This window comes from Doryrhamphus excisus, chromosome 8 (genome assembly GCF_030265055.1).
Source record: "Doryrhamphus excisus isolate RoL2022-K1 chromosome 8, RoL_Dexc_1.0, whole genome shotgun sequence".
Classification (NCBI taxonomy): Eukaryota; Metazoa; Chordata; class Actinopteri; order Syngnathiformes; family Syngnathidae; genus Doryrhamphus; species Doryrhamphus excisus.
Genome location: NC_080473.1, coordinates 19,718,058 through 19,736,228, shown reverse-complemented (window position 1 = coordinate 19,736,228; position 18,171 = coordinate 19,718,058). Strand labels below are relative to the sequence as shown.

The 18,171-nt window shown below is 40.5% G+C and overlaps 1 protein-coding gene across 3 annotated transcripts in view; it reads right to left on the bottom strand.

The window, feature by feature from the left end:
• Window positions 1-13,540: 13,540 nt before the first annotated feature.
• Window positions 13,541-18,171, bottom strand: part of LOC131134323 (neprilysin-like) — a 53,153-nt gene continuing 48,522 nt past the window's right edge. For all 3 annotated transcript variants that reach the window (XM_058079458.1, XM_058079461.1, XM_058079460.1), the window contains 7 exons: window positions 17,889-17,947; window positions 17,690-17,809; window positions 16,317-16,450; window positions 16,008-16,073; window positions 14,963-15,058; window positions 13,753-13,826; window positions 13,541-13,675 (listed from right to left, as the gene is read on the bottom strand). In XM_058079458.1, coding sequence (XP_057935441.1) covers window positions 13,576-13,675; window positions 13,753-13,826; window positions 14,963-15,058; window positions 16,008-16,073; window positions 16,317-16,450; window positions 17,690-17,809; window positions 17,889-17,947 — 649 coding nt within the window. In that variant the 3' untranslated portion in view covers window positions 13,541-13,575. The remainder of the gene's footprint in view (window positions 13,676-13,752; window positions 13,827-14,962; window positions 15,059-16,007; window positions 16,074-16,316; window positions 16,451-17,689; window positions 17,810-17,888; window positions 17,948-18,171) is intronic.

The following is an 18,171-nucleotide window of genomic DNA, read 5'->3' as shown; positions in this document are numbered from 1 at the left end:
GGGGGGGGGAATTGTATTATCACATATGTTGGTATGCATTATGTTATGTTATCTTATCTTGTCCCCATGAAATTGTGTTTTTTGTCCTTAAATATTAAGCTATTGGAAAATCGTTAAAACACAGATAGAAGAAATGGGAGTGAGACCAAAACATTTTGAGTCAATTTATTGAAAACAAGCATTAAAGCGGGGGTCTCAAACACGTGGCTCACGGGCCAAATGTGGCCCGCAGGACACTAGTTTGAGGCCCCCGCCTTGATATGAAAGATTAATGTTAGTGCGGCCCGCGCAAGTTTGATATGGATGCTGTATGGTATCATGTACCCAGAAAAAATTATTACGTTTGATTCATGTTCATGTTAAAGGTTAAATAACTGTTAATAGTTATCCTCCCTATCCGTGTGGAAGTGGTAAGTTTTTGGCTTTTTAAGTTTAAAGGAAATAACTTGAAGGCTACTGTTATTAAATTAAAACATGTCCGTTAGTGTCTATAAGAAACTCGCATATATATATTTTTTTTATATAAGTCCACAAAAACAAGTTTCCTTTTGTCTTGAAGCTTAATGCCCATTTTTCGTCCCCTTATATTGAGTTATGGACTCCTTTAAAGCAGCTACACACCATAACCAGCACAGAAAGCTTTCTAGATCTTCCAGAATCTGCACCTATTCCACCTACTTATTTGGATTTCGTGCTTCCCTCGAAGACATCTGTTTGAATTTATTCGACCCAAGATCACGGCCACTCCGCTGTGGTTCGTCACTCTCCCAAGTGCTTATAGAAGGACTTCCGGTGTTAGGCCACTAGCCGCTAACTTTATAATAGTTATTAAACAGTATAGGAGTTGATAATAAACAGCCATGTATCTTTTTAAAATGTCCTCTTTTTAACATACAGCCATATGTGTTGGATCCCGAATCCGATCTGGACGTAGAGACTGGACAGTCCGAAGTTTCTCAAGAAAAAATGTTACTTCAATACGTCCCTCAATGGTACGTAGATTTAGCATTTTAGCGTTTTCTACAGTATCAGTAACGTGTAATGTGGTCATTACATGTTTTTTGCGGGACTACAAGAAAAAACGTGGGTAGACCCACTGATTGTGGTGGGAAAAGACTGCTAGCAACTCCAGAGTTGGTGAGCTTGGAATTTGCACTCCGCTCACTGTATGCACACTCTATAATACTACACAGACTACCACTTTAGTTCCAGGACTTTAAACATAGTTAGGACACTGATAAATTGTTACTTACTGCTTACTCTTCTGACTCTTACACATGACCGAGTAATGCTGGAACGGCTTTGGTAAGCTTGTTGGCTAGTCCATCTGCGTACTGGCCCATGTTCACCAAACAGTCCAGTGTGAAATGCTGTTGACAGATGAAAATCTTTGTCTTTTGCTGGTAAGGAATCAGCAACTCCAACCACTTGTGCCCGATGGTGGCGTTGTTAAGAATTGTATACAAATGTAGCTTTCATTTCCTGGGAGCCATTGCTAGCAATGAAAACACAGAAACAGAGCTTGGGGGAGGGCAGACTGCGTATCTGGCCTACAGCGCACTCCCATATAAAGAGGCCTGCCTATGTGACATCACAAAAACCAGAGTTGTTGATTGTTTCTCATGATAATACAACATTCTAACTACATTTATAGGTCAGAAAAGTGGAAAAGACATAATAGGTCCCCTTTAAAAAAAACATGTGTACCCACTGGAGACTGAGTGGGTCGTCTCAGCTGGAGTTGATCCCCTGGGAAAAACAGCCAATGAGGCCATGCACAGCCATGCACAAATCCACTGAGGAAAAAAAACGGAACGGAAATGAGTCCAAAAAGAGCGAGTGAGAAAACATGAGGTTTGTAGAGTATTTGTAGAAATGGCTAACTAAAGTATGTATGTGGACGAGTGGAGTAATTTGATTTGGCTTCAGTATGCAGGATGCCAACGTCAACCCTTCCCAAATGTGGCCATATGCTCAGTACAGCAGGATGATAGTGGAGAGCGATGCCAAGAGAGGTAAGAAAGCAGCATGGCGACTCACAACACTTGACACTCACATCAATATTTACATCCCCCCCCACCCTCGACATAAAACTCTAACACTATGTTGTGTTTTTATCTCTAGCCGAGAGCCCGACAGCTTCGCCCTACAAACTCTTTCCGGTTCTGCTGATTGTTGGCTGGATTGTGGGCTGCACAGCTGTCGTTTATTTTGTCTTTATTTTTACATGAGCCAAAATGTATCATTAAAGTAGGTATAATACACATTGTACATATTAGCCTTTGTTTTGCTTGTACGTTGTTTAAGTCAAGGGGCAAAAAATCCCTGCTATGTTTTCCTCTCTTAATATTTGTGGTTGGCGCATGTGCATGCATTTTAGGAATAATTCATGTTTATTTTCTAAACTTTGACAGAATGGAGGTGATGACTGAAGAAAGAGAAGTCAGGGCAGTGGTGAAGTTTCTCCTTGAGTTGAACAGATGAAGAACAGTTCATATTGTGCTGTGTTGCTGATAGAAATAGAAACTCTACAGTGTCACTTATTAAAGATTCCTTTGAAGATTCTGTTATGTCTGTTTTATTAAAAAATAAAATAAAACGTTATTTCTGCATATTTACATATTTATTGACATAGTGAATTAAAATCCAGCATCATAATGAGAAGACATTAAATCCCATGAAAAGCCAGATGGATGACAATTACTTCAGTTTTGCTTAATTATGGTGGTGTGTCAGTCATGAACGAATGGGTCAAAAGAACTAGTTCTTTTTTGTGAACGGAATGAACGAGGTCACCGCCCCTAAAATACCTGTTCAGTCTGTTCAGTTGCAAATGCTTTTTTTGATTGGCTGGAGAGTCAGTTCACCGTTCCTTTTGCAGGTTGGGACTTTATGTGTGCTTGCCTGTCTTATCCCATCGGCGCGCCTCGCTCTGTGGGTGGGGTTAGCTCACTGAAAGACCGAGACCGAGAGAGTCTTTCTGACTGGAAAGAGTAAAAACCATTGAAAACCTTATATTGTTTGTTATTCCTACTATTGTTGTGCTGTTGAGTGGTAACGAACGTGAACATGAGTGAACGGACTGACTCGACACGTCTGATCAGGTCTATGCACAGGGAAGAGATCACAGGCTAACGACCAATTGACCGAATGAACGAAATTAACAAAATGAACGGATCTTTTTTGAAGAGTGAATGAACTGGAATGATCGGTTTTGCCCACCACTACTTAATTACGTCTGCCAAGCACAGCACAGACGTTATGTTTTTGCTGTTTGTTTGTGTTCAAAATATCGTGAAAACTTCTTTATGGATTTGAATGAAATTTTGAGCGATTGTTGGAAATGGGATATGGGAGAAACAATTGCATTTTGGGGGTGATCCGGATCAAAGTCTGGATTTTCTAAAGGATTCATAAACATTGCAAGATAGGAGCATTTTTGGCATCTGTGCGTATAACTCCACAAAAAATGGTCAGAATTTTTTTTCCAACAGGTTCTACAAAATATCAAAAACTGATCCAAAACATTTATGATTATTTTGGTGTGAATCACAATAGCTTGGTGGAGATCTTCTCTGTAACATGATGAGTGTTTTGTATGTTTTGGTGATAGGGGATTCAAAAGAATATTCAATATATTCCGTTGTTCAGTACGTCTCGCTTCCAAAATATTGTGAAAACTTCTGTATGGATTTGGATAACATTTTCAGCGATTGTCGGAAATGTGATATGGGATAAACAATTACATTCTGGGGGTGAGCCGAATCAAAGTCTGGATTCAGGTTTTTTTTTAAAGGATTCATTAACATTGCAAGATAGGAGCGTTTTCGGTATTTGTGCGTATAACTCCACAAAATATGGTCAGCGCACTTGGGAAAAAAATTCCAACAAGTTCTACAAAATATCAAAAACCGATTCAAAAATATTTATGATTATTTTGGTGTGAATCACAATGGCTTGGTGGAGGTCTTTTCTGGATCATGATGTGTGTCTTGTATGTTTTGGCGATAGGGGATTCAAAAGAATATTCCATGTATTCCGTTGTTCGGTACGTCTCGCTTCCACAGTCCGACCTGATCTACCGGTCTACCCGATGGAGTCACAAAAGGCAGATTCCATTGTTTGTGTTTCTTATGAATTCTTTAGCAGGATATAAAACGCGGTTCTGCATTCCCAATCAAATAATATCTCTGTTTAGCTGTTATAAATATTTATTGATACAACTACAAGTCATAATTCTTTGAATCATTGGAATGGTCTCCATATACATCCGGGCTTCTAACATTTTGTAATCTCTTTGCACTTCCTAAATGTACCTCTCCTGTCCCATAATCACCACTGAACGTTCTTTATCTGCTGGTTTAATCACCATGTGTCTATTTCACATCAACTCCTTCAATGCCTTCACCTTTCTCTTTCCCAGTCTACACAAAAAGTCTCTTTGATCTTTTTCGATCAACGTTTGAAGTTTGGGTGGCATGATTTCTGGACGTGGCAGCCAAGTAGACGGCTTTAAAAAAAAAAGACCGTTGTTCCTGCTCCTCTGATAGTCTTGCATATCCAGTTTCATTTGTATTCTCTGATCTTTGTACAAATCAATTGTGGCCACAAATGTTAATCCTGGGTTCAGTTATTTTAAATGTGCCTCTGAAGGGTGAAAGTTTTTGGTCAAAACCTCTATGGGCTGTGTCTCCAATGTCCCCTTCCCCTCTAGGTTTAAGGGGGACACAAGTTTAAAAAGTCAATCCCGTGCTCCAGCATATGCAATGATGTCAAAGTGTCCCTCCGGAAACAGTGGAATAAAAGGCACATGGTGGGCAATGTATTCATTCATCTGTTGTAGTACCATACTATACTCTTCTTGGAGATGTGAGGAGAAGTCAATCAGTGGGATCTAAATCTTTGCATACAGGAAACATATTTTCGCTTCTCTGAATGCCCCGTCCGAATGCCATGACTCTAAATCTTTGAAGTTAATCCCAAATACCAACGACAACTTCTATGTTTGCCTTTGACATCAACAACTCGGCATCACGGAATGTCACCTGAGAATCTACCAATCTACAAATCTGGACGTGTGTGTTGCGGAAATCTGGATATGTCAAGTCTCCCATGATAAGCCATTGTTTAATAACTGTCAACTCCCATTGTGGTTTTTCCTCAGACATTCCGGACTGGACATAATGTCTCCCTGTCTTTATTATCAGAAATTTCCAACCTTTTTTCCCTCATAAATTCAGGACTTTTTTTCTCGAAATCACATTTTTTTCCAATGTAGCCCCAATACTAAGTTGTAGCGAAGTACAAATATACATACAACAAAGGATAAATTTCAGGGAAATCCCAGTGACCGGTTTTTGCTGTTGCGCTGTGCAGGGATTGGTATACCAACATAAATGAGATCTTCAAGATGAAACATTCTAAATCAGGGGTCTCAAACTCAATTTACTTGGGGGCCACTGGAGCTCGGGTCTGGGTGAGACTGGGCCGCATCAGGTTTTCCAAAAAAAACCCAAAACAAAACCGCATTTATTAAAAACAAAAAAATTTAAAAAACTTCGCTTTGGTTCCAATTTTCTACAAGAAAAGCTCTGATAAAACATTCCACTGTTCTCAAATATCTTAATTTTTATTTTTCTACACAAAATAAGATGAAAAAAAAAATCAAGAATAAAGAAAATCAATCAATCAGTAATAAATAAATATAATAATAATAAAACGGCAAATAATAAAAACTTAAGAAACCACATATAGTTGGTGGGTAGACAAATTATTATTATTATTTTCAGATTAAAATGAACAAAGCATTATTAGAGCCCTGTAGACATGACAAAACATGACTATAGTCACATTTATACTCTTTTATTTACATCATATTGCGCAACTGCAGGGTCTTGAGACACATGCTAACTCGCAAACTAGAGAGCTAGCGACCTAAACGTAGCCTTCAAGTTATTTCCTTTAAACTTAAATAACCAAAAACTTACCACTTCCACACGGATAGGGAGGATAACTATTAACAGTTATTTAACCTTTAACATGAACATTAATCAAACGTAATAATTTTTTCTGGGTACATGATACCATACAGCATCCATATCAAACTTGCGCGGGCCGCACTAACATTAATCTTTCATATCAAGGCGGGGGCCTCAAACTAGTGTCCTGGGCCGCGTGTTTGAGACCCCTGTTCTAAATATACCAAATAAGACTTGCATATTTCTTCATATGATGCACACAAGGCAATGAACACTTTGTCCTCTCCGCTCTGTTCTCCTTGTGCCATGAGGCGTTCAGGTCCATGTAATTGTGTAAAAGTGTTAGGCATCACAGGTTTTTCATTTGTATTCACATACCCCCTATTAGAATTGACGTAACCTACTTTGGGAACCTAGATTCTGGATAGTTTCTTTTAACTTTCATTAAAAAAATGACCGAACAAGAAGCTCATCCCCGCAAACGAACACAAGTGGTTTGGCACATTAGCATGGAAACCACGGAAACATATTTTAAGTAGCTGCTGTCATCATTTTGGTTGAATTTTGCTTTCTTGTCTCCTCATTATCCTCACCGGAAGTTCTTTCAGCGAGAAAGCTTATTAACGCAATTTGTCTCTTCATGTGCAGTAGTGCCCGTTAGTGTCCAACAACCAAGCAGTTCGTATCCGCCCATGCACCAGCGGTTCTGGCCACAGCATTGGGTAAACACCAAGTAAAGATGCACAGACAATAATAGTCTGCCAGAAGGGTGTTCATTTAACACTTTACTATTGTGGTGGAAGTTTCCAATGGCGTATGTACGTTGGTGTTGTGGCCAGTAAGAAAGCATTCCAACCCACACAACCGCAGAATTGGTGGTTGTCAGCAGCCTTTGACAGTGAGAGCACTTCACAGCGGATCAAGAGTGCATCACTGTGGTTTCATCTCACATGAAGCACTCATGAGCATTATAGTCCCAGTGTATTATTAGCATTGGTGTGTGTGTGCACGTGGGGGTGTGAAGATGAATGCAGATGACAGTGCGACCCTCTCAATACCTCTCACACTTAGATACGCTGATTCCACAGAACATATGTACAGGGTAAACACATACTAGTAGGGTCACCGACAAGGAAACTAGAATAAAATGTTTTAGGACGGAGAATGGCAATTTCATTCATTCATTCATTTTCTACCGCTTTTCCTCACGAGGGTCGCGGGGGGTGCTGGAGCCTATCCCAGCTGTCTTCGGGCGAGAGGCGGGGTACACCCTAGACTGGTCGCCAGGGCACATATAGACAAACAACCATTCACACTCACATTCATACCTATGGACAATTTGGAGTGGCCAATTAACCTAGCATGTTTTTGGAATGTGGGAGGAAACCGGAGTACCCGGAGAAAACCCACGCATGCACGGGGAGACGTTGCAAACTCCACACAGAGATGGCCGAGGGGGGAATTGAACCCCGGTCTCCTAGCTGTGAGGTCTGCGCACTAACCACCAGACCGGCAATTTAGTATTCTTATTTTGAAATAGACATCATTTTATTTTGGAAGCTCCAAAATACAATATGGTCCTCCACTGCAGCATCAATTACGCTGTGTGCGTGCTTGTCCCAGGAACATGCTGAGGTGTGGTAATGTTAGCTAGTGAGGATGCAATGACAGGAGGGCGGTGTGAGCCGTCACCATGTCGGCATCGATGTCTCTACGGCAAAAGGTCAGGAAGCAGGCTAAGCACTGCCATTGCAACAGATATTAGGCGACAAAATGGCATATGATGAGTAGCGGTGGGTATTCATTCATTCATTCATTTTCTACCGTTTATCCTCACAAGGGTCATGGGCGTGCTGGAGCCTATCCCAGCTGTCTTCGGGCAAGAGGCGGGGTACACACTGGACTGGTTGCCAGCCAATCACAAGGGGTGGGCATTGTTTACATATTCACTTCCAAATGCACAAACCTCATTATCTGAAACTTTGGCATGGTTTAACACGAGAATACAACATTCTAACGACATTTACAGGTCAAAATAGTAAATAAAAAGCATAATAGGTCCACATTAAGGGAACAAAATTATAATTATGAGAAGAAAAAATTGTTTGAAAAAACAAAAATAAAGTGCAATTATGAAGAAAAAAGTTGTATTTTAAGAAGAAAAAGTCACAATTCTATGACAATAAAATCTTAATATTATGAGGAAAAAATTTTTAGTTTAGTTTAGTTGCACACAGTTGAAATATTTTGGAAAAATCATATTTTCAAGGTCATAATATTAATATAAAAATATTTTAAAATATGAATAAAATATAATAATAAAATATTAAATAAATATTATAATATTAATAAAATAAAAAGTAGAGTTTGTTTGACATGAAAAAACTTGACTTCTTGTGGAGCCCGTACTACCGGATGTGAACCAGGCTTAACCCAGTGCTTCTCTATTATTTTCTGTCATGCCCCCCCAAGGGACAAACATTTGCATTCCCCCCACTTTTACACAACACTAACACTACAGAGACTGATAAAAATTGTTAATTTATCTATATTGTACAGACTGAACATGAAACTGAAAGCAAGAAAATGCAAATAAATGGCGAGTATTCAAGAGTCAAATTGCATGTTGAGTACTATGAATTTGTACATGTTGGTAGGTCTGTATTAAAATGAAAGCCTCTGGTGCCTCCCATGACAGTTCCCCGCTTTCTCCAGGGGAGAAGCACTGGCTTAACCGATTAAACCAATTATTTTTTTTTTGCGCGAGAGGCACAAGAGGTGATGATGTAACGCCACAATAGAAGAGATCATGTTTGGTGCAGTTTTTTAAGCTTGAAAAAACAAGCCCAATGTGGCAGACATGCATTTTATAAGAACTCGGCCTGCATCTCATTCTCACCCTGTCCCATACCAACTCACTAACTAAAGAATATTTGCTGATGATTATGTAAAATGTTTTCTGCTGTCACATTTTTGTGATACTACCCGAAGTTCAAGAGCTCAAACAAAACAAAAACACCAACCAGATTCTTTTTGGCAGACACATGCGGCTCACTGTCTTCAAACATTTCATGCCCTTTGATTGTACTAACTTATTATAATCCTATGAAAGGAAGCCAAGTTCACATTCTTGTACACTCACACACACACACACACTGTACGCACACATACAGTAGTAACAGCACTCGCCTGAGATCATTGAAAGATTTTATTTTGAAAGGAAAAATGCTCCTGGCGACGATTATTATATTACTAGAAAATACCTTAATACAGGCAACTGAGGTATATCTTTTATATCTTTCTACACGTGAAAAGAGAGGCTGACACCCACACAGACATTGGTGTGCAGAAGTAATAGAAAAAACAACAAATAAACATTCTAGATTCTTACTTATTGGTATTATTCGTAATGATAGCTTCATTTACCTGAAATTGTAGCCTGTTACATTTCAATCAAAAAAGTCGCAAAAACAAAACAGCGCAACATTTTGAAAAAGAGAATGACAGGTTCATAAAATCATAGAAAGTTTAAAACAAAACAATCCTTCCAAATGTGGGATTATGACTCTTAAAGCTGCAGTACATACCGTCATTTCGGGTGTGTAAGCCGGTACTTTTGGCTTAAACTTTGAATAAACTCTTGAATTGTTTACAGACTGTGGCACTCGTGAGTCAGTGAGGAAACGGTAGCTTTTTCTTTGACAGGAGCCAATCACAAACTATCAGCTTGTCAACCCATTGGAAATCACAGGAGGTCATTATATACAACAGTATAACAAAAACAGTCTGACTCACGGTGTCATCTTACAAAGAACACTAAACTCATCACACAGCAACTTAACATGCAAACGTTAGACATGAGAAATAAACAAGCACGCACCAATACGAGTTTAAAACTTTCTTTTAAAGTTTTTCCCGTAATGCGTTGCATCTGAGCAACGCATTCATTGGTGCCTGTTATTGTGCTGCAATGACATTAGCCTCCCTTTGGACTCCTTTCTTGGACAGAGACAGCATTACAGCCAACATTCTTAGGCAAAATGCATCTTGAGGAAACTTTAAAACAGTTGTATAAATGTTGTAAATTGTAAAATGTGTGTATATAAATTAGGTATACTTTTCCAGTGTTGCTGTGTGATGAGTTCAATGTTGCTTGTAAGATGACACCTTGAGTCACACTGCTATATTGAGGAAAAGACCTTCTGTCATTTTCAGTGAGGTTTGAGAGGTTTTTCACAGCTCATGATTGGCTCCTGTCAAACAAAGAGTTACCTGGTCCTGACAGACTCGTGTGTGCCACAATATGTTGGGCTAGTGCGGCTTATATATATATATATATATATATATATATATATATATATATATATATATATATATATATATATGCAAATCAATTTGTGGTTGCAGTTTATGCACCGGAATTTACGGTACGTTTTTTTTTTTCCACAAAATAAAGGACTTTTTCACTTTGAAAGGAAGACTGCACTTTTTGTGGAATTTTGCCAATCATCCACAGTCCTTATCTTTCTCTTTTATGTGTGTTATAAATAGAGAAACACAGTTAGCACAAGGCAGCTAACAATGGGAGTCATGGGATTCACCTCGCCCATCTCTAAACACTAAAAACGCTAAAAAAAACATCCAACTATGTTTTACATACTGTACGTTGTACATTGAATACATCACCACTGGACTGTTCAGGTTGTTCACGGTCAAAGACTAGGTAGGACAAACACAAGTCAAACTAGATAGGACGGCACTACTCTGAAAACTGAAAACGCAACAGTGTTTTTATCCTGTAGAGAAGGAGGCATGTAATGCATGTAATACATGTAATACTTACAGTATTTTGCTGTAAAAATTGTTCTTTGAAGTATTACCTTCCAGAGTGCATTGATTTCACAGAGCCCATAGCAACTAATGCTACTTCTGTCAACAACAGAGTTTGCTATCAGTAATCATGGCAGCCTTCCTGAGAGCCCCCTACTACTTTTAACCCCCCCTTAAAGCTAAATTAATTTCAAGACTGGACGAACAAAAAACTAAATACAGAGTTATTCCAACACGAGAAAAAAAAACTAAGGGAAGCCGGTATCACGTGATGTTGATGTTTACGCTGCATTGACTATTCTGTTTGATTATAGCGGCGCATGTAGACAAGAGATTTGAATATTCTCTTCCTTGTATACCATTGTTTTCGGAAAAGTCATTCGGAAAGATTCCATTCGGAAAGAGGAAAAACTCGTCATTTAAACGTGGCTAGTGTTGGGTGCTGCGCTAGGCAGATCCAGCTACAGTGAAACGCTTGGTCATTCTCATAGCGTTAGCATGTAGCACTGGTGCTATATGTTTCACAGACAAATTAAGACCATAATACATCAGTCAAATACTCACTCTGATATGGCTGTATCTTTCAGCAAGCAAGATTTGTGTTCCCCGTTGACTTGGTAAATCCAGAATAGTCCTACGGAACAAAACGCTGAGAGCTAACGAACATCTAGCTGAATCTTCCTTGCAATGTCGTTGAGTCTAAGTTGAGAGCCAGAATCGACTGCTTCAGTGTGCCCAGATGTTGGGTTAACCAACCTTTCCGCTTATTGCCACAATGTTCTACTATATAAAAACGTGTACGTGGCCTGATTTATAACCTAGCATGAACTTTTCCAAACTCACGGACGGTGCAGCAACTCCAGCAGCTAACATGACCTCTCGGTATTGGCTTGAGGCGTTGTGAGCGAGGCGCTGTGTCACGCGCCAACAAACTAGTTCCTGTGTGTTGAGCTGCAACAATTATTCATTCATTCATTTTCTACCGCTTTTCCTCACGAGGGTCGCGGGGGGTGCTGGAGCCTATCCCAGCTGTCTTCGGGCGTAAGGCGGGGTACACCCTAGAGTGGTCGCCAGCCAATCACAGGGCACATATAGACAAACAACCATTCACACTCACATTCATACCTATGGACAATTTGGAGTCGCCAATTAACCTAGCATGTTTTTGGAATGTGGGAGGAAACCGGAGTACCCGGAGAAAACCCACGCATGCACGGGGAGAACATGCAAACTCCACACAGAGATGCCCGAGGGTGGGATTGAACCCTGGTCTCCTAGCTGTGAGGTCTGCGCGCTAACCCCTAGACCACCGTGCCGCCCCTGCAACAATTAATTGATGTTTAATAGATTACCCAATTAATTGACAAATATTTTGGTAATCGAGTAATTGTTTTGGGATTTAAACAGGTAAATATCCTCTGATTCCAGCTTCTCAAATATGAATATTTTAACATTTCCTTCGTCATCCATGATAGTAGATGTATTTTCTTTAGGGGGGGAATTTTTTTCCCTTTTTCTTGATATGTTGCAGACCCGGCCACTAACTGGAGTTGTTTGTTTCATATTCATTTGGTCCATTTATGGTCGAATCGATTACTCCATCAATTGAAACAAGAAGCTTTGGATTAATAGACTAAGAAAATGAGCATAATTGTATTTTTGTGAACATTTATAGCCTGGTTAATATGCAGGTCACATTATACGTATAAGTGGAACCTTGTTGATGTTTTTTCGAGTTTATAGTAAGTGGGTCCCATTATGTGCATTGTTAGCTGCCTTATGCTCGCTGTTTTTTTTCCTCTTTAGAACACACAGAAAAGGGAAAGACATGTGTTCATGTCTGACATTTGAGATGATGGGCTGAATTAAAAAAAAAAGTGCAGTTTTCCTCAGAAATCATCCTCTGTAAATCCGTCACTTTTTTATAACCGGCAGAGACGGTCTTTTGAGACAATACAAGACTTGAGCCTTGACAAAGATGATACTATGATACTACTCAATGATCATTTTCAGCTCTTGTATTGGATCCCATTAGGTGCACCTCCAAACCCAACCCCTAACCACTACCTACGAGCAGCAGACGGGTCATGTAAGGCATTGCGATTGGTGTGACAAACAGCAACCGTTGTGACATGGACACACAGTCTGTCGATTGTCGTCTCGGTGACTGGTGAGTAGATCTTAAAAGGCAAGAAAGCGTCCACTGGCTTCCAGCACGGATGTGACATATCATATATCGATATGCCCATTGACGCCGACTGCTGGCTCATGTCAAACACAGAACAGCATTGTGTAAATCACGAGTAAATACTTTGTGTAACAATGTATCTAAGCTAAGGTATGTATGAAGATTGAAGAGTACACCGAAGGCAGTCCCACATACAGTACAGTGGTTCATCCCTCTTTATGGCTATGAGTGTGAGTGGGTGTTTGGTGTATTTATAAGCCAGTGGGCTGGCTTGCATTAACCTCCACATATGCAACACTCCTTGGCAGACTCACACATAAGATGCTCTTAAAAAAGACAAAAGATTGTTTGCATCCAGTGAAGACAATAGTGATGCTTACTGGATGAAATGCAGAGTGGTAGGTGAACAGTGTTCCAGTCTGCTGCTCTTATTCTCCCAGGAAGCGCCTACTGCAGTTCTGCTCTATCCAGGTGAGAGCTGGGAGCATCTTACAACACCCTCCTTGTGCCCCCCCCCTCCACCCACCCACACCCACACCTGTGGGTGTACTGTAAGACATCACGGGAGAGCTTTGCGGATCACCACAGGTGGCACACTTTGTCCGGGACCATGTAGCTGCTCTTGTTGCAGCTGAAAGCTTTGGCAAATTCTGGGAAATTCTGAAGGGAGCCCAGGACCCTGAGGGAATTGGGAGGTGTTGTGTTAGCATCATTCCGGCCGTCTACAAAGCCCCTCGCTTGCCCCCCAAAACATACCTGAATTTTCCTGGACTGTGTTCACTTTCCATGGAATTCTGAGCATCTTCTGGTCGTTGTGTTCCACACCACACCTGAGACAGACACACACAGGATTGATATAATGTAACTATGACACATTCCTAATTTACTCCATTTATTTATCTCATGGGTGTCCAGACTTTTTCCAAGTTTTCCCGGCCAACAAGAGAAAAAATATGCTTATCTGTCAAGAGCATGTCACACGGGACCATTTTGGGAACATGGGCCAATACAAAGCTGGACAATGCAAACTGTTGCTGATGTTTAACGTTCAACGAGGTGATGGTTGTGGATGAACGGCACAACGAAGGGCGCCGGGATGTCGTCGCGGCATCTCTGTGCATTCATAACGCCATAAAAAATGCACCTGTGTTCGTTGTGTTCCTTGACCATAACCTTATTTTGCAGTATGATCAAGCAAGGCACCACGTTGCAACGCCTTTAAAGAATTCCTAAAGCTGAAAACTACTAGTTCTTGCATGGCTAGCATGCTCCACTTTTGTGGAGTACATATACTCTACTATATCTGTCCATCCAGCCATGAAATTATACAGTGGTGTGAAAAAGTGTTTGCCCATTACATGCCACATTTCAAAAAAGAACATCATAGCAACAGTAAAATATGGTGGTGGTAGTGTGATGGTGTAGGGCTGTTTTGTTGCTTCAGGACCTGGAAGACTTGCTGTGATAAATGCAAGCATGCAAGCTGAAAGCAACTTGGGTTGTGCAGCAGGACAATGATCCAAAACACACCAGCAAGTCCGCCTCTGAATGGCTGAAGAAAAACCAAATGAAGACTTTGAAGTAGCCTAGTCCAAGTCCTGACCTGAATCCTATTGAAATGCTGTGGCATGACCTTAAAAAGGCTTCATGCTGGAAAAGCCTCCAATGTGGCTGAATGACAACAATTCTGCAAAGATGGGCCAAAGAGACTCATTGCAAGTTATCACAACAACTGCAATCAAGTTAACACTTGATTGCAGTTGTTGCTGCTAAGGGTGGCCCAACCAGTGACATTGACTAATATTTATATTTGATGATCTGAAACATTTAAGTGTGCCAAAAAGGGGCAAAGGGGGGCAAACACTTTTCCATACCACTTGGTATGCCTCTTTAATTAAAGCACCCAATTATACATCTGTCACATATTGATCATTTCACCATTCTTCCACCATCCATCATCCACTACCTGAGCAAAGTTGAGGAAGAAGAGTTGATTGTGGGAAAGGTCAATTCCTGGCAGCGGTGGTTCCTCCCCATGTTTCCTCACATATTTCTGATAGGCCTGCAAACACAACTCAATGTGTTGTATATCATTAAATCCTGTAGATCAGGGGTGCTCATTAAGTCGATCGCGATCTACCGGTCGATCGCGGAGGTGGTACTGGTCGATCGCTGGTCGATCGCGGCGTGACATTAAAAAAATATCATCCCAGCATCAATGCCGTCACTTGATTGATATACAGGGCAGCCATTCAGATGACAACTGAATGTTGCCCTTCGGGCGACCAATCAAATCAAACAACGTCTCTAAGTGCAGCAGAACTTACGATGTCAGCCTATCATCCATCCCCGTTACTTGATTGACATACAGAACAACCAATCAGATGACAACTGAATTTTGACCTTTAGGTCACCGCTCATGCGTAAACAACGATGCAAAGTGCTAAGCTAGTCGGCGAATTGCGTCAGATTTTAAGCCCTCGCTAAAGTTTATGGTCACTAAAATGAGTGAAGGAGCTGGACCAAGTAAAAAGGCAAAAACTGGACCAAGTAAAAAGGCAAAAAACATATCACTTCCATACGGATATGGAATATTATACGGATATTATGATACGGATATTATCCATGACTGATAAACATTTGGAAGTGTGCTTGAGGCTGGCTATCAGCAGCTACTGTCCGGACTATGCATCCCTGGCTGGTTCAATTCAGTGCAAGTCATCAAAGTAAACTCAGGTAATTACAAAAAATGTTAATAGTTAATTATGTGTGTTTTGCAATATTGGCTCATTTGGTTATGTAAGGTACATCAACATACATTGTACGTACAAATAATCCTCAATACATTTGAAAATAAATAGAGGTTTTGCATTTTTGTAGTGGGTAGATCATTTTGACTCGGTCATTTTAAAAATAGCTCGCATGCTGAAAAAGTGTGAGCACCCCTGGTGTAGACAATTATACATCTGAAATATCCTTGTTAATTTGACTAAAATATATAATTGTCATACCTGATAGGCCTGCCGTATTCCTCCGTTATCAGCAATGTTCTCCCCCAGGGTGAGGTTACCATTTAACTAGAAAGGGAACAACATGGTGAAAAGAGCGGAACAATGTAGCACTTCAGCACAGAAACGCGTTTGCCGTACAAGAAAGAGCAGTATAAAAAAAACATTAGTGTAAAAAAAGAGGAGTGAGGCGAGAGGAAGTGGGGATTTATCTGTCAACACTGTATGAAAGACTCAGTGAAACTTGGTGAAATAGAGCGTCTGCTGCCGTGTGAGAAAAATTGGGCTGCTTAAAGATTAAACGGAACGTACATGAAGTCCGTTGGCCAGGTCCCATGAGAAGTTGCTGTACTGATCCACAATGCACTTGGACAGCTCCATGAAGTTTTCAGCAGACTCAGGACTCCACCAGTCTCTCAGGTCGCCATTTTCATCGTATTTTTTACCTGAGAACAAACGTCATTGGCTGACCCCTTGGGTTTTATCAAGGAAAAGGCACATTAGAAAATATGATTTAAAAAGAAAACAACAACCGTGGCTGCACGGTGCTCGAGTGGTTAGCGCGCAGGCCACACAGCTAGGAGACCAGGGTTCAATTCCACCCTCGGCCATCTATGTGTTTAGTTTGCATGTTCTCCCCGTGCATGCGTGGGTTTTCTCCGGGTACTCCGGTTTCCTCCCACATTCCAAAAACATGCTAGGTTAATTGGCGACTCCAAATTGTCCATAGGTATGAATGTGAGTGTGAATGGTTGTTTGTCTATATGTGCCCTGTGATTGGCTGGCCACCAGTCCAGGGTGTACCCCGCCTCTCGCCCGAAGACAGCTGGGATAGGCTCCAGCACCCCCGCGACCCTCATGAGGATAATTGGTAGAAAATGAATGAATGAATGAATGAAGAAAACGAAAAAAAATTCAAAAATGAAAACATTTTGAAAGTAATTTTTCAGGAATAAAATCAAAATATTAAGACAGTAGTCAAACATGAAGAAGTTGTGATATTACAACAGTAATATAATAAATAATACATCAAGAAGAATATAATATTAATTAAGAATATTCATTCATTCATTTTCTACCACTTATCCTCACGAGGATTACGGGGGGTGCTGGAGCCTATCCCAGCTCTTCGGGCAAGAGGCGGGGTACACCCTGGACTGGTGGCCAGCCAATCACAGGGCACATATAAACAAACAACCATTCACACTCACATTCATACCTATGGACAATTTGGAGTCGCCAATAAACCTAGCATGTTTTTGGAATGTGGGAGGAAACCGGAGTACCCGGAGAAAACCCACGCATGCACGGGGAGAACACACAGAGATGGCCAGCAACATAAAAAATGTGGAAATAACAGCTTAGAGCAAACTATTACTGAGTTTAACGACACATTGTGCCATGACTGTACAGTCCAGTTCAGTGTGCAAAAAGTCAAATTATTTATATTTTTTTAAAAGTTTGAAAGTTGCATCCTTCCTTTTTTAGCCCTTGCTGGAAAAAGTTTGGAGTTGAGGTCAAATAATTTCCTTTGCTGAAATTATATTTTAACATCCCTTGTAGTTCAAGCCACATGTGTGAAGCTAAAGCAAAAACGGTGGTAGTTTTTTGGTAGTTTTAAGGTGGTACTCTTAAAAGAATCACAGTACAGTAACAACAGCAAGCAGTAGTATGACGGTATCTACCCGTGTTGTCAAAGCCATGCGTGATCTCATGGCCGATGACTGCCCCGATTCCTCCGTAGTTGAGAGATTTGGCCTGACCTTGACTAAAGAAGGGTGGCTGCAGGATACCAGCAGGGAATACTAAGACCAGAGACCAGAAATAAAATACTGTTAGTACAACAGAAAATGGAGGATTTGTGTGAACGTGACCTGTAAATACCTATATGGTTTATTCTCGATGAGTAGAAAGCATTAATGACAGCTGCTCCTGACAACCACCTGCAATGAATATAAGTTCACGTCATTATCTTGAAGGCAACCTCTGTATTTAGACACATTTGTGTCACATGCTAGAAAAACAGGCCTTTTTCAACCAAGAAAAAGAATTAATTACGTATAAGTAGAACCAGAGTAACAGATTTGTACATACATAATAAACCATAACAATAAACTAAACATGTTCATGTATTAAAATGGCTTATTGTGGCACGCAGGAGTTTGTG